The sequence below is a fragment of the Hyperolius riggenbachi genome, chromosome 12, assembly GCF_040937935.1.
Source record: "Hyperolius riggenbachi isolate aHypRig1 chromosome 12, aHypRig1.pri, whole genome shotgun sequence".
In the NCBI taxonomy this organism is placed as follows: domain Eukaryota; kingdom Metazoa; phylum Chordata; class Amphibia; order Anura; family Hyperoliidae; genus Hyperolius; species Hyperolius riggenbachi.
The window spans coordinates 203725385-203742065 of NC_090657.1; the positions used below are offsets into that span (position 1 = coordinate 203725385).

The window sequence follows — 16681 nt, forward strand, 5'->3', positions numbered from 1 at the left end:
GATTTTACCAGAGAAAGCCAAGCGGGTCTATACTAGTGTGCATTTGCAAGCGGTTACCGAGCAATTTTTAGAGGGCACAAGCACTGGAATCCTGAGTAGAGTACCCCATAGCCATAGGGGCACTTTTTTCTACAGCTACACTTTAAAACAAACCTGAAAACAAGAACAGTTCTAGTTGGTGCTGAACTCTAGTTTGGTTTACCTCCATAAAGGTATGAGGGCTCTATGTCCAGCGCAACTCCATTTTTGAAGTTGGTCCTATCTATTCAGAGACATACTGTTGCCACAGTCACTCAATGCCCTCGCATCCCTACTGGCCAATGAAAGAACCTCAATCATTACTGAAGTAGGCAGAGCTTCCTAAACTCAGTGAACATTTTTGGGAAAGTTCTAAAGTCAGAGAAGCCTCCCTTATTATTCAGGTTGAGGTGAGTATAAGAGGTGTCCCACAATGCATCACTACTGAATTGTCTCTTTGTTACCCCTATAACAACAATAATATTTTTATAGCGCTTTTCTCCCTGGGGACTCAAAGCGCTGTGACCCTGCATTATGCAGTCTCAAAGGCTCGGGAAAAGAGGTGAGTTTTTAGCCTTTTTTTTTTAAAGCTGTCCAGAGAAGGAGCCTCTCGTACTGATTGTGGAAGTAAGTTCCATAGAGTAGGGGCTGCATAGGAAAAGGCCCGAGCACCAAATGTTAAGTGTATCCTGGGAATAACCAGCTTCATCTTGTTGGCAGAGCGGAGGGTGCTAGCTAACATTAAAAAAATGCTTTTAATTTAAAAAATCCCTCCCACGGACGCAGCCACCGCATCTGTGTACCGCCAGGGAGGTTAATCTGAGTGTAGAGACTATTCAAAGTCACAATTTCATGAAATCCACAAAAGTCACTTTCATTGGATAAGTTCCTTGTTAAAGCAACACACACAAAAAAGGGTTGGGGTGACCCAACAGATGGCAATGATTCTGTTATAGTGAAAGTCTCGTTTAAATCTTTATTTTATACTATTTTACCATAACTGGTTTTGGATTATGGAATGAACTGGGTTTCCATTTATTCTTATGGGGAAATTGGCTTTGATAAAAGAGTGCTTTGGATTACAAGCATGTTTCTGGAGCGAATTATGTTCGCAAACCAAGGTTCCACTGTACCTTTGTTTTAAGATGCCAAATGTCTGTTTTGCAATGGAAAACAACACTGAAAAAAGCATTAAAATTGCATTGCTTTGAGTACTAAAGTGCTGTCACAATGCAAATTTGCACTTAGTGGAAATGGGTCCTTAACGTAAACCAGAGACAAAGCACCCTCATGTATTTTACCATATATATCAGTGGGAACATTAGAGAAAACACCTACCCTGCTCTGTTTCATTCTGCACTGCTCAGCCTGCTTGTTATCAGCCCTGATAAAATCCCTGACTGAGCATTCAGTCTGGCTTTGCTCAGGAATCATTATAGCTGAGTCTGTCTTCTCTGATGTCTTTTCAAGCCCAAGCCTGCCCCTTCTGGCTCTGCTATAATGACTCGGCTATAATGATTCCTGAGCATAGTCAGACTGAATGCTCAGTCAGTGATTTTATCAGAGCTGATAAGCAGGCTGAGCAGTGAAGAATGAAACGGAGAGCAGGGTAGGTGTTTTCTCTAATGTTCCCACTGATATATATGGTAAAATACATGAGGGTGCTTCGTCTCTAGGTTAACTTTAAAAAAAAGAAACACACTCTCTTTTGTGTCTAATAATCATCTTATCTATAGACTTATCAACATTCAAAACAGGAAGAGAAAATGAGGGCTGTGGAGTCCGAGTTGGAGTCGGAGCAATTTTGGGTACCCGGAGTTGAAGGTTTCATAAACTGAGGAGTCTGAAGATTTTTGTACCAAATCCACAGGCCTGGTAAGTATTAGACTAAGGAGCCGGAGTCGAGGAGTCGGAGCCATTTTGGGTAGCTGGAGTCGGAGTTGGTAGTTTCATAAACTGAGGAGTCAGATGATTTTTGTACTGACTCCACAGCCCTGGAGAAAATGAAAGAATAGGAGTCACAGTCACATCAAGAAAGGGGGTCTCCTTTACTCATGGCGCTATGTGGCAATTGTTGTTCTTCTGACAGGTCCTCTTCACATGGTGCCAGCGCTAATGTGCAGCAGTGACGCATTGGGAACCTTTGAGCCTAATCTGTGAGATTGTAGCAGGGTAAAGGGTAACAGAGGAAGCAGCACAAGAGCAGATAGAAGCAGCCCGCATGGATGACTCCAAATACTTGGCTTAAAGGTCAACAGCATGACATCATGGTCCAGGTATCAGACATCTAATAGGGTGTAAAATGACCATGAAATCTCAACTACTGCAGACCTACAAACACTGTAACCTATTCAGAATGCATCAGGTCCCAGCACAAATCATAAACCTAGTTATTACTCCTAGAAATGGACTTAAAAAGGTCATTAGAATTTCACGAAACTTGTGTGAAAAGTCTATACTGAAACCACCATGGTCATTTTGTAAGAGACCAATCAACAGTATTTTGCCTGCAGGATCGCAGATTTCACATAACCCTTTGCACTAAACTGCTCTTAGGGCTGCAGTTGGCCATTTTAAAGTGATTGACAGCAATGGGCAGAATTGAGGCCTTTCAGACATTTGCAAGCTCCCCTTACTTATGCTGATGTAGGGCTCATCTACTTGAACACAATAATAGACATGTGCACTGATGGTCCATGGCTTCTGCTTACTTGATTGCAACAGCTGCTTGTGTTCAGTCCTGGCATTCGCACTGACAGGAAAGCAACTGCCACAACGCTTGTGTGAATGATCCCTTACTCATTCTGCACTCTTAAAATGTAAAACACATACAAATAAGAAGTACATTTCTTCCAGAGTAAAATGAGCCATACATTAATTTTCTCCTATGTTGCTGTCACTTACAGTAGGTAGTAGAAATTTGACATTACAGGTTTTGGGTTAGTCCATCGCTTCATGGGGGATTCTCAGCAAGTCCTTTATTCTTTATAAACACATTCCATGAAAAAGATTTTTACAATGATGCTGGCCAGCTTCCCTGCTCGCTGCACACTATTTTGGCAGTTGGACGGAACAACTGCCATTCACTAAGAGCTTTTGAAAATATATAAAACCTTGAGAATCCACCATGAAGAGATGGGCTAGTCCAAAATCTGTCGGTAATGTCAGATTTCTACTACTTACTGTAAGTGACAGCAACATAGGAGAAAAATAATTTATGGCTCATTTTACTCTACAAGAAACAATTCTTATTTGTTTACATGTATTTTAAAATTTTAAGATTCACATGACAGAGGTCCTTTAACCACTTAAGGACCGCAGTCTTTTCACCCCTTAAGGACCAGAGCCTTTTTTCCATTCAGACCACTGCAGCTTTAATGATTTATTGCTCAGTCATACAACCTACCACCTAAATGAATTTTACCTCCTTTTCTTGTCACTAATACAGCTTTCTTTTGGTGCTATTTGATTGCTGCTGCGATTTTTAGTTTGTATTATATTCATCAAAAAAGACATGAATTTTGTCAAAAAAATGATTTTTTTAACTTCCTGTGATAACATTTGTCAAAGTAAAATTTCTGTATACATTTTTGTCCACATTTATTGTGCTACATGTCTTTGATAAAAAAAAATTCAGTTTATATTTATTGGTTTGGGTAAAAGTTATGGTGTTTACAAACTATGGTGCAAAAAGTGAATTTTCCCATTTTGAAGCATCTCTCTCATTTCTGAGCACCTGTCAGGTTTCATGAGGTGCTAGAATTCCAGGATAGTATAAATACCCCCCAAATGACCCCATTTTGGAAAGAAGACACCCCAAAGTATTCACTAAGAGGCATGGTGAGTTCATAGAAGATTTTATTTTTTGTCACAAGTTAGCGGAAAATGACACTTTGTGACAAAACAAATAAATAAAAAAAGGTTTCAATTTCTGCTAACTGGTGACAAAAAATGAAATCTGCCACGGACTCACTATGCTCCTCTCTGAATACCTTGAAGTGTCTAGTTTCCAAAATGGGGTCATTTGTGGGGTGTGTTTACTGTCCTGGCATTTTGGGGGGTGCACCCCTGTAAAGCCTAAAGGTGCTCATAGGACTTTGGGCCCCTTAGCGCACCTAGGCTGCAAAAAAAGTGTCACACATGTGGTATCGCCTTACTCAGGAGAAATAGTATAATGTGTTTTGGGGTGTATTTTTACACATACCCATGATGGGTGGGAGAAATATCTCTGTAAATGAGATTTATTTTTTTTTTACACATAATTGTCCATTTACAGAGATATTTCTCCCACCCAGCATGGGTATGTGTAAAAATACACCCCAAAACACATTATACTACTTCTCCTGAGTACGGCGATACCACGTGTGGCACTTTTTTGCACCCTAACTGCGCTAAGGGGCCCAAAGTCCTATGAGTACCTTTAGGATTTCACAGGTCATTTTGAGGCATTTATTTTCTAGACTACTCCTCACGGTTTAGGGCCCCTAAAATGCCAGGGCAGTATAGGAACCCTGCAAATGACCCCATTTTAGAAAGAAGACACCCCAAGGTATTCCGTTAGTAGTATGGGGAGTTCATAGAAGATTTCATTTTTTGTCACAAGTTAACGGAAATTGATTTTTATTGTTTTTTTCACAAAGTGTCATTTTCCACTAACTTGTGACAAAAAATAAAATCTTCTATGAATTCCACATACACCTAATGGAATACCTTGGGGTGTCTTCTTTCTAAAATAGGGTCACTTGTGGGGTTCCTATAATGCCCTGGCATTTTAGGGGCCCTAAACCGTGAGGAGTAGTCTAGAAACCAAATGCCTCAAAATTACCTGTGAAATTCTAAAGGTACTCATTGGACTTTGGGCCCCTTAGCGTACTTAGGCTGCAAAAAAGTGTCACACATGTGGTATCGCCGTACTCAGGAGAAGTAGTATAATGTGTTTTGGGGTGTATTTTTACACATACCCATGCTGGGTGGGAGAAATATCTCTGTAAATGACAATTGTTTGATTTTTTTTTTTTTTTTTTTTTACACACAATTGTCCATTTACAGAGATATTTCTCCCACCCAGCATGGGTATGTGTAAAAATACACCCCAAAACACATTATACTACTTCTGAGTACGGCGATATCACATGTGTGACACTTTTTTGCAGCCTAGGTGCGCTAAGGGGCCCAACGTCCTATTCACAGGTCATTTTGAGGCATTTGGTTTCTAGACTACTCCTCACGGTTTAGGGCCCCTAAAATGCCAGGGCAGTATAGAAACCCCACAAGTGACCCCATTTTAGAAAGAAGACACCCCAAGGTATTCCGTTAGGTGTATGGTGAGTTCATAGAAGATTTTATTTTTTGTCACAAGTTAGTGGAAAATGACACTTTGTGAAAAAAAAACAATAAACATCAATTTCCGCTAACTTTTGACAAAAAATATAATCTTCTATGAACTCGTCATACACCTAACGGAATACCTTGAGGTGTCTTCTTTCTAAAATGGGCTCACTTGTGGGGTTCCTATACTGCCCTGGCATTTTAGGGGCCCAAAACCATGAGGGGTAGTCTGGAAACCAAATGCCTCAAAATGACTGTTCAGGGGTATAAGCATCTGCAAATTTTGATGACAGGTGGTCTATGAGGGGCCGAATTTTGTGGAACCGGTCATAAGCAGGGTGGCCTCTTAGATGACAGGTTGTATTGGCATTGAAGTGCAGGAAGCGCCGGATGTTCTCAAATCGTGACCTGGACATGGCAATTAAGTCGTACCAGCAGTGATCAGAAAAAAAATTTCTGTCACTGCGGTGGGGCGGGTGAGGGTTTGGCCGGGTGATCAGAAGCCCGAAGAGGGCATATTAGGGCCTGATCTGATGGGTAGCAGTGACAGGTGGTGACAGGGGGTGATTGATAGGTGATCAGTACGTGATTACAGAGGAGAATATATGCAAGCAATGCACTGGCGAGTTGATCAGAGGGAGTCTGGGGGCTAATTGAGGGTGTGGGCGGGTGATTGGGTGCCCGCAAGGGGCAGATTAGTGTCTGATCTGATGGGTAGCAGTGACAGGTGGTGACGGGGTGATTGATGGGTGATCAGTGGATGATTAGAGGGGAGAACAGATGTAAACAATGCACTTTCTGAGGTGATCTGAGGGTGGGTCTGCACGCAATCTGAGGGTGTGGGTGGGTGATCAGGTGCCCACAAAGGGCAGGTTAGGGTCTGATCTGATGGGTGGCAGTGACAGGTGGTGACAGGGGGTGATTGATGGGTGATCAGTGGGTGATTATAGGGAAGAATAGATGTATACAGTACACAGGGGGGGGGGGGGGGGAGGTCGAGGGAGGATATGAGGGTGTGTGTGTGTGTGTGTGTGGGGGGGGGGGTGTTCAGGAGCCCCCAGGGGGCAGTTTAGGACCTAATCTAAAAAATAGCGTTGAGATAGTGACAGGGAGTGATTAATGGGTGATTAGGGGGGTGATTGGGTGCAAACAGGTGTCTGAGGGGTGGGCAGGGGAGGTCTGATGGGTGCAGTGGGCGATCAGGGGGCAGGATCAGTGTGCTTGGGTACTTACTAGGAGGGCTGCAACCTGCCCTGGTGGTCCCTCGATCACTGGGACCACCAGGGCAGGAGGCAGCCTGTATAATACGCTTTGTATACATTACAAATCGTATTATCCGCTTTACATGCGACAGATCGGGAGTTAACAACCCGCCGGCGCTGCTAATTGGCTGGCGGGTTGACGTCGCAGGTGGGCACATCCAGCATGCGATCCCCGGCCAGCTAGTCCGCAACGAGCCGCCGATCGGCGTATTGCGGTCGTTGCGGGCTCCACTTTGCCGCCGCCTCTAGGTAGGGGCGGTTGGCAAGTGGTTAAAATCACAATCCAGTAAAATATCTATCTATCTATATCTATATATAGGTGGTTGGGAGGGGATCGGGATAAAAAAAGTGTCTTTTTACACTAAAATCGCACAGCCTGTCACGGCTGCAGGCTGTGCGTCTCTCCCTGTCACACAAGATCCACACAGTGACAGGGAGGCGGAACGGCAACTATGTTGCCTTTCGGAGGGTGATCGCTGTGATTGGCTCACAGCGATCACACGGCAGGGAGCCAATCAGTGACGGCTCCTGCCGATACCCGGAAGCCTTAGCTGTCATAAGACAGCTAAGTGCAGCCAGTTCGGTGCGCACGATCGCGGCAGCGCCGGTGATAGAGATCTACGCCCTGCCAGCCAGGAGCCCATCAAAACAGGGCGTAGAGCTCTATCACCTCGGTCCGGAAATGGTTAACTAACATCAGTTGCCTGGCTATCCTCCTGATCCTCTGCCTCTAATACCGTTATCCGTAGACCCTGAACAAGTATATGCAGATCAGATCTTTCTGACGTTATTGTCAGATCTGACAATATTAGCTGCTTGCTTGTTTCTGGTGTTATTCAGACACTACTGAAACCAAATAGATCAGCAGGGCGGCCAGGCAATTGGTATTGTTTAAAAGGAAATAAATATGGCAGCCTCAATATACCTCTCACTTCAGTTGTCCTTGAAATGGAAGTCGAAGCTGAAGTATATGGAGGCTGCCATCTTTATTTCCTTTTAAACTATACCAGTTGCCTGGTAGCCCTGCTGATCTATTTGGCTGCAGTAGAGTCTGAATCACACCAGAAACAAGCATGCAGCTAATTATGTCAGATCTGACAAGATTAGCTGCATGCTTGTTTCTGGTGTGATTCAGACTCTACTGCTGCCAGATTTGACAATAACGTCAAAACCATCTGGTTTGCATATGCACCAGGCAACTGGTATTGCTTAAAGCCAATGGTTACCACTTTAAAAATAAAAAAGTCAGATACTCACCTAAGGAGAGGGAAGGCTCGGTCCTAATGAGCCTTCCCTCTCCTCTCCCGGTGCCCTCGGTGCTGCGCTGGCTCCCCCGTTCGCGTCCGCCGCCGCAGGAACTTCGGAGGTCTTCGGGAGCACTCGGGCTTCCGAAGACAGGCGGCTCCATGCTACGCATGCGCGAGTGCGTCATAGAGGGCGCTCGCGCATGCGTAGTATGGAGCGGCCCGTCTTCGGGAGCCCGAGTGCTCCCGAAGGCTTCCAAAAGATCCCTTCGGCTGCGGAAGTGGCAGTATTTGACCGAACTGGTCGAATACTGCTACGGGGGATCCTGCGCGGGACCGGGCACCGGGAGAGGAGAGGGAAGGCTCATTAGGACCGAGCCTTCCCTCTCCTTAGGTGAGTATCTGACTTTTTCTTTTTTAAAGTGGTAAACATTCACTTTAAAGGGAACCTAAACAGAGGGATATGGATGTTTCCTTTTAAACAATACCAGTTGCCTGCAAGTCCTGCTGATCTATTTGCCTGCAGTAGTGGCTCAATCACAGACCTGAAACAAGCATGCAGCTAATCCAGTCTGACTTCAGTCAGAGCACCTGATCTGCATGTCTGTTGAGGGGCTGTGGCTAAAAGTATTGGAGACACAGGATCAGCAGGAGAGTCAGGCAACTGATATTTTAACCTGCCTGGCGTTCTGATTTTTTTGCAATTTTTTTTAAATATATCATGTAGCTAGCCTAGCGCTAGCTACATGATTCCCCCTTCCCTGCGGCGTCCCTTCCACCCCTCTGATCCCCACCGGCGCAATCACCCATCCAGAAATCCCGTTCTGAACGGGATTTCCAGGAGGGCTTCCCCCGTAGCCATGACGACGCACGTCATGACGTCGTCAGCGACGTCGTGACGTCACAGGGAGACCCGATCCACCCCTCAGCATTGCCTGGCACTGATTGGCCAGGCAGCGCACGGGGTCTCGCCTGGGGGGGCCCAGCATCGCGGCGGATCTGCGGCGGCGATCGGACACAACACGCAGCAAGCAAAGTGCTTGCTGCGTGTTTTAAAAAAAAATATTACAAATCGGCCCAGCGGGGCCTGAGCGGTGACCTCCGGCGTCTCTGGACGAGCCTAGCTCGTCCAGAATGCTAGGGAGGTTAAAAGGAAAAATCCATACACTTCTCAGTTTAGGTTCCCTTCCATAAACCTCTCACTTCAGGTGTCATTTTAAGTCTACAAAAAAAGAAAAAGCAGTTTAACTTGCCTGAGACTTCTTGCAACCCCCTGCAGTTGTCCTGTGTCTGCACCGTACTTCCGCAACCCTCCAGCCAGCAGCGGCGCACCTCCTCATCGCGTCCCCATGCACAGCAGTATTCTGCACATGCGCAGTATGGGTAAATCACTACTGTACATGCACACAGCAATCAGGATGCGTGTAGCTTGGGCTGCGCATGCGCAGTAGCCTGCAACTGGCCCCAACCGGGCAGCTTTGAGGGGGTCACCGCTGTGGGCTGGAGGCACAGGACAACGGCAGGGGATTGCAACAGGCTCCGGGTAAGTTAAACTGTTTTTTTTTTGTACACAAAGAGAAACTCCGATCAAGAATTGAGCTTCATCCCAATCAGTAACTGATACCCCATTCTACATGAGAAATACATTCCTTTTCACAAACAGACCATCAGGGGGGCGCTGTATGACTGATATTGTGGTGAAACCCTTCCCACAAGAAGCTCTGAGGACCGTGGTACTCCTGGCAGTTTCCTGTCTGTGAACCTTGCTGCATTGTGGGAAATAGCGGTTTACAGCTGTTTCCAACTGCCAAAAAAAGCATGCAGCAGCTACATCACCTGCCAGCAGTAAAAATGTCACCATGTGATAAATGTCAGAATGTAAATCAGGGATTTAAAAGACTTTACCATGGGCAAACACTGACTAAATCATTTATACATAATTATTGTAAAAATGAAGCACTTTTTTTTATTACATTATTTTCACTGGAGTTCCTCTTTAAGTAATCCTTTAAAGCAAACCTGCGATCCAGTGCTGGGAACCTCCAGAAGTTTGCATCCATGCCCCGTCCATGAGTGTGTCCACACTGCGCAGCATGCCTCGCAGTGTGCAGTACAATGGAGTAGCTTGGGCTCGGCTTTCCCGCCAGGCCTGAGCTGCAATGTGCTACTGCGCAGGTGCAAGGCGTCTTGCACCTGTGCAGCCGCACTGGTATATATAAGGGAGCACAGATGGTCCCAGGGCTGGGGGGGAGCAGAGGAGGATGTTGGAAGCGCCTGAAGCTTCCCTCCCCCGAGGTTAGTATAATTATTTTTTGTTTATATAGCGCCAAAATCTTGGATAGCGCTGTACATAGTACAAAACAAATAATGGGGAACAAATATACATAAGAAATTGAAGACACTGTACAGTCATGACATTCAATAGTAGAAATACAAATACATGCTAGTTAGTCAGTGAGATATCTCTAAAGTTGGTACATGTGCATATATTAAATTACAGCAGTAAGAGAAACACTAGCAGGTCCCTGCCCTTGCAGGCTTACAATCTAGAGGGTGGTGGGTAGTGTTGGGCCGAACAGTTCGCCTGGCGAACCTCTCTGGGACTCTTACTACTTCCGGGTCGCAATGACCCGGAGTAGTACGCCTACGCTGCCCGGCGGAGCGCGTCCTAGATCGCGCTCCTGTTGCCGGGCGCTCTCTGCGCATGAGCGTGACGTCACTCATGACGTCATGCTCATGCGCAGAGAGTGCCCGGCAACGGGAGCGCGATCTAGGACGCGCTCCGCCGGGCAGCGCAGGCGTACTACTCCGGGTCATTGCGACCCGGAAGTAGTAAGAGGCCCATGAATTTAGAGATGTTCGCCCGTTCGCCACATCTCTAGTGGTGGGGAGGAAACACAGGGGTTATAGGGTGGGGCAGTGAACCTTTAGTGCTACCTATAGCAAATTATAGGCTTGTCTGAACAGGTGTATTTTCAGATGTGACAAGTATGCGACTGTCTCTCTTTTTAAAGGGGACCTGAAATGGGGCCTCAGCATAAAAGCATACATACCTGGGGCTTTCTCCAGCCCCCTCCCGCCTGATCACTCCCATGGCGTCCTTTTCTGGCTCCATGTTCACCTGCAACTAGCCTCGTAAAACTCTCTCCCATTGCTGGGACTATTCTGCGCCAGTTGGCCCTGGACCGGTAATGTCCGCTGAATCGTTTGTTGGGCAGTGCGACCGCCCTGGGCACAGAAAAAGAAAGGGGGGTACAGGTAGAAGGACATAAGTGCTAGGGAGCTGGTGACACGTGGTGCAGCCAAATGGAAGAAAAATGAAGATTACCAGCCCGATCCACCTTCCTTAACTCCCCCTGGGCTGCCTGCGTCCGATGTCAAGTTATCATCAGGTCACCACTGCGTGTTGACACCTGATGTCCTGTAGCGGTACTGCAGGCTGTCAGTGCGGAGTAGGATTTCTGGGCTCTTTGCCTTTTTTTCCTGGTCCCTGCTTCCTCCTGAATGAGCGGCTGGTCACTAGTGAGTAGGCAGATCTACTTGTGACCTGTGTTACTGTCCCTAAAGAGTAAGGGTTCGCAAGTCCACCGGGGAGAGGGGTAAGGAGGGGCATTTTTACAGCCTCATCCTTGGTGCAGTTTAGCCTAGAAACTGCCCTGCGCTAGCGCAAGTGATTCGGCCGGCGGCGCCATTGTACCCTATGGCAGAGTTTCCCCGCGCCTTGGGTGGAAACGGGCCCTGAAAGGTGTTTTATGACAAGTTGTGAAAGTATCACCTAGGAGAAATAACTCAGGAAAAGGTTAATTGTATATAGGCCTCCTGCATGCGTTAAATCATTTCTGAAGCCCCCAGCTCTTACCTTCCTGAGCATAGTGTTTGGCAGCTTTCTAATCTTCTCCACGTGGTCTGGACTGACCCCCAGCTCATAGCAGCTGACTCGCAGCAGCTCCCTGTAGGTCAGCAGCTCTCTGTCCATCTCCACCTCGATGAAGTCATTGTCTCCAGGGGCGTTAGTCTGAATTCTCACCTTCAGCACTAATTCTGCCCAAAAACAGGAAAACATCCATCACCAGCTGCTATTACACGTGTAGACGTGGTACTCTTGTACAAAAAAGCCATTATGGTTACCACTGTAGAGTTATGTCGCTTTTATGCCTCTTTACAATCACAAGTTATAAAACAAAAAGGTAATACAGATAATAAACAGCCAAACAACATGCCTAAGGGCTCTTTCACATCAGAGCTTGCGTTGGAGAACGCTCAAAGCATACGTTTTGTTGTATGCCTTTTACTGCGTTTTGATATGCGTTGCACTGCAGTGAGTGTGCGTTTTTAATCCGTTTTCAATCCGTTACTGCACATAGAAAAACGCAGGTAATTTTTTTTTCTTTTAGTTGTCAACTTTCTACATTGTTCCTCTGTTGCATTCTGGGACTGATTGCCTGCGTTAACGGATTAAAAACGCGCATAGTGTGCGTTTTACATTGACTAACATTGTAACGCATAAAGCTAGCGTTGGCCAAAAAACTGCGCCTGGGTGCAGTGGAACGCAACGCACAAAAAGGCTGCGTTATATGTGAAAGCTAAAATGAAAGTCTATGGACTTTCATTTCACCTTGGGTAACGCAAACTTTATCCTTTGCGTTGAAACGCAGAAAATCTGCCCTAATGTGAAAGAGCCCTAAAAGAAGCTCTTCAGCAGTTGTGGTAAACTGATGTACAGCAATAGTCAGGACTTGCTCATTACATACATGGCTGTACAAAGCATCAATCATACCGACAGAGAAGAAATCAATGTGTAAATTCCCACACTTGCACATTGCTGCGAAACATTATCGGATAGTGGTGCACAACTCTGTGTAATAAAATGGGGACAGAGCTGCACTGTGCATGGTGGTAAAATGAATGGCCACAACACATCCCTACTATGGATGGGCCCAGATTTCATTCGGATGAGGGAGCCTTTCCCACGTATGGCTGGTGCCCCTTCTCCTGTGTCCTGCATCTTTCTCCATGGCTGCTGGGGGCCCCTACACCACATGACGCCTCCAAATGTACGTGACCGCTACGTGTATGGGCGTAGCGCCCTAAAAAGATGCAGGACACTGGAGGAGGTGATGAAAAATGAAATCATCTCCATAAAGCTTTTCAGCAGATGGAAGCATGAACCCACTTTTGAACCAGAAACAGCGGCAGAAGCGTCTGACCTGGGCTACAGAGAAGCAGCACTGACCTGGCTGGGCTTTAATCCGGGGACCCAGCACTGCAAGGCAAGAGCGCTAACCACTACCCCACCGCGCTGCCCACACTTTGGTGAAGTTCTTTCTTCGACAATATGCATCACTTTCATATTAACTTTTTAGACTCGGGTGTTTTCTCACGCTGGGTCATTGTAATTCAGATTTTCCCTGCCAGGGGTTGCTGTTATTTTTGTTTGTAAATGGTTTTAAATTGTTTGTATTGACCATGGCTTTAGTTATCTGATTAAATTACTTTTTTAATTGATATTGGGGGCGAAGAACTTCTTCTTTTTTTGTAATTTGTTGCATCAATCGATTGTTAGTGATCGCTTTGGGTCACATTTCAGGCCCGTTACACTTCTAATATTAGTGAAATGCTGTGCAAGCACCGCAGAAATCAGCCTTCATATGACCCTTTATAACAGTGTAAGTCAGCCGCCAGCAATACCTGGCAGCTGAATTCCGTCTTACCTGAGTCCATGGCGACCTGGTGGGGGAATAGTAATTAACGCAGCCGGGACTTTTGCAGGAGAAGGGTGAGCGGTTTTTTGGTTTCACCATGCGCATAATTTTTTTGGGCACCGGTTTAGTATGTACGTATACTGTATAAAACATTCCTGTGTGTTTTAATATGCTGCTGTTGCAGTATCATGAGCTATTAAGCTTGTAAGAACTGCAACCCTTGCTGAGGGCTCGTTCACATTACATGACGCTTGCAGGAGCAGATTTCCTACAACCAGTATGATCAGTGGCGTTGACGTTGGGATGTTATGGTGAGACGCTGATTAGCAGCGGTAGTTCTGATTCACCCGACGGAAAAACGCAGGCTCCTGACAATTAAAAGCTCCCAGGTGCGTCAAACAGCAATGCACCAAAACGCTGCGTTAGATGTGAAAGGTAAAATGAAAGTCTATGGACTTTCATTTTACCTTGGTTAACGCAATCTATTGCCGTTGTGACAAAACGCCGAAAACCAGCTGAGATGTGAAAGAGCCCTGACAATGCTTCTGCTCCTCCCCAGCTTTCAGTTGCTGATCATGTGATTCTTGTATAGCACTGGAGGAAACAAAGAGAAAACGGGAGCCCAAATGGCGCAGTATGTCACAAGTATTGGGAATAAAAAATACTTCTATAGAAGGGTACTCACAAAGGTGGGTTGCAAAGGGGGCAACCAACCACTTCAGGCAGGTGGAGTGTTTTAAACCTGACTCCACTCAGGTCTACCAGCAGTCCTGGACTCGGTCGCTCTCTTAGCAAAAAACCTGCGCCCCTTGGATAGGTGCGCAAGGCTCCCCTCCCAGAAGGGTGGGGGGAGTAAGGTAAAGTAGAGGCGCCCAATGTATATAAAACACTTTAAAATCAATAAAATGGAAAAGGGTTGAGGTGGCTTACCTCACAGACGACAAACTCACTTTAGGTAAGGAAGGTTAATTGAATATTAAGCACAGGCAACACGTTTCGTGGGACTATGCCCACTTCCTCAGGCCAAATAAAAGTGCCCTAGCAGTCTTTATGCCGCATTCGAGGCGCCCCAAATGCGTGTTTTATATACATTGGGCGCCTCTTTACCCTCTAATGTGATTCTTGTACACACAAAAAGCAGGGCCTGAGATCAAGTTCTGCTGCCATACTGTGATTGGCCAATACCTTTCATGTTTGACGGGAAGGCTCCTGTAAAGAAGAACGGTTGAAACACTTGCATAGGACCACCATGGGCACCCCCGTGTGGCAGATTAGATGCTACAGGAGAGAGCACCCCGAGGTTCTGGGAAACGGGCGTCTGGCACATGGACCCAGTCTGTACAGGCGTGTGCGCACATTCTGGAGTGATCTGCACCTCGCCGTTGTAAAACAAAGCCGGGAATTTGTCCTCTTTCTTCACCGAAGCATTCAGGTGAATGTTTTCCACTCCGTTGCTCAGTAACGGGAAGCTGGTGGGAGGTGGAGGAGGAGTAACCCGCAAGCTCCCGTTCTCAACAAACGGCACTGGGGAAGTCTCTTGCTTGGCAGTGGCTTCCCGGGTAAAACTGTATGGAAAAGGTGGGTTTGCCAAGTAGTTCGGGACAAAGGGCAACTCTGGTTCTGTTTTCACCTCTTCTAATTCCAATTCTTCCACTGTAAAGAGAGAAAGAGAAATGTCCTGTAAAATGTAGCTCTGTAAATTGTAAAAAATACCTCCGGTGCTGCTGGCCATGGTCTCATTAACACGTGCTTGTTGTGGCAGGGTGCGCAAATACAACACCACAGGTAAAAGGCCACAGCCAGCACGGGTAAGCTGAAGAGATGTCTGACAGCACTGAAGTTATTGCTATGAAAGTGTTGCTTCCCATGGAAAACATGCTGACAAAACCTATTCTTTCTATCCTGAAATTTTGGTTTGCAAATTAGTGTATAAAATGCCCTCTCGCCTTCTGCCTGATGTTCAGGAATACGTATCAAGACACTCCTATATCGTAAACAATTCTATTTACTCCTCATCACCTGTGTCTGATATATCATTAACTTTTTTTTTTTTTTTTTTTTTTTTTTTATTATGTCTAATATACAATAGGAAGGAGAAGGCAGAGGTATCTGCACTAACACAAAGAACACAAGAAGTGCCGACATCATTGCTTTTGGTAATGAACACTCGTATACACTGCATCTTGTCCTGGGTACACCATTGCAGTACAGCATACTTATTACTGCTTATTTATATAAGTTTATAACAAAGCGTGACACTGCAACTTCTAGGAAGATGGAAAGAATTTTGTAGCGTTCTGTATAAACATTAACGTGAATCTAGATCAGGGGTCCCCAAATGTTTTGGGTCGAGGGCCGGGTCAACATACTTCAGACTGCTGGGGGGCCGGAGTATATATAAAATGATGTCGAAGTTTCTACGGGCCAGACAGTGAAGCATACTCGGGTGACAACCTGCAGTGGACAGCAGTGTCGCCCGACGTGGAATTTGATTGGAAACCAGCGAATTACTGCTTTCTGGCTTCCATGTGGATGGGTGGTGCCAGCACTGCTATTCTATATGCAGACCACCAATATTTGATGTAGCTGACCACATCTGGAAGTAATACATTTTGTGTGTGTGTGTGTGTGTGTGTTGGGGGGGGGGGGCGGTAAAAAAGCCTCAGGGGGCCACATTCGGCTCGCGGGCCTTAGTTTAAGGACCACTGATCTAGAGGGATAAAAAGTGCCCCATTTAGAGTATTCCTCCATTTCAGTAGAGGGGAAGGCTGTGGATAGTCCAGAGGCTCCCCCGACCCACTCTCCTCCACCGATCCAGCGCTGGGACCCCCGGAACCTCTCTGACTACGGCTTATTGAGAGATGTGCGCTGTCGAACTCCCGTCCATGAAAAAGCGCAGCCGCACGGCACATAATGGCTTGCACCTGCTCAGCAGCACAGAGCCACTAGGACTTGGCTTACAGCACTACTGCGCAGGTGCGAGGTCCAGCCATGCTCATTCATGGACTGGAGCCCAGCCGAAAACATCAAAAATGGCCCAGTAAGAGGTTATATGTTCATGATATTTTAATATCTTTACTTTATGTCTGAGTTATAAGCTGGAAATATAAAGTAACCTGGAATCTTG

The 16681-nt window shown here is 46.1% G+C and overlaps 1 protein-coding gene across 1 annotated transcript in view; it reads right to left on the minus strand.

Annotated features, from left to right (window-relative positions):
• ANKRD40 (ankyrin repeat domain 40) overlaps nt 1-16681 on the minus strand; it is a 39093-nt gene that overhangs the window by 9090 nt on the left and 13322 nt on the right. The window contains exons 3-4 of the mRNA XM_068262706.1: nt 14740-15207; nt 11712-11893 (exon numbers count right to left, since the gene is read on the minus strand). Of these exons, the coding sequence (XP_068118807.1) occupies nt 11712-11893; nt 14740-15207 (650 nt within the window). The remainder of the gene's footprint in view (nt 1-11711; nt 11894-14739; nt 15208-16681) is intronic.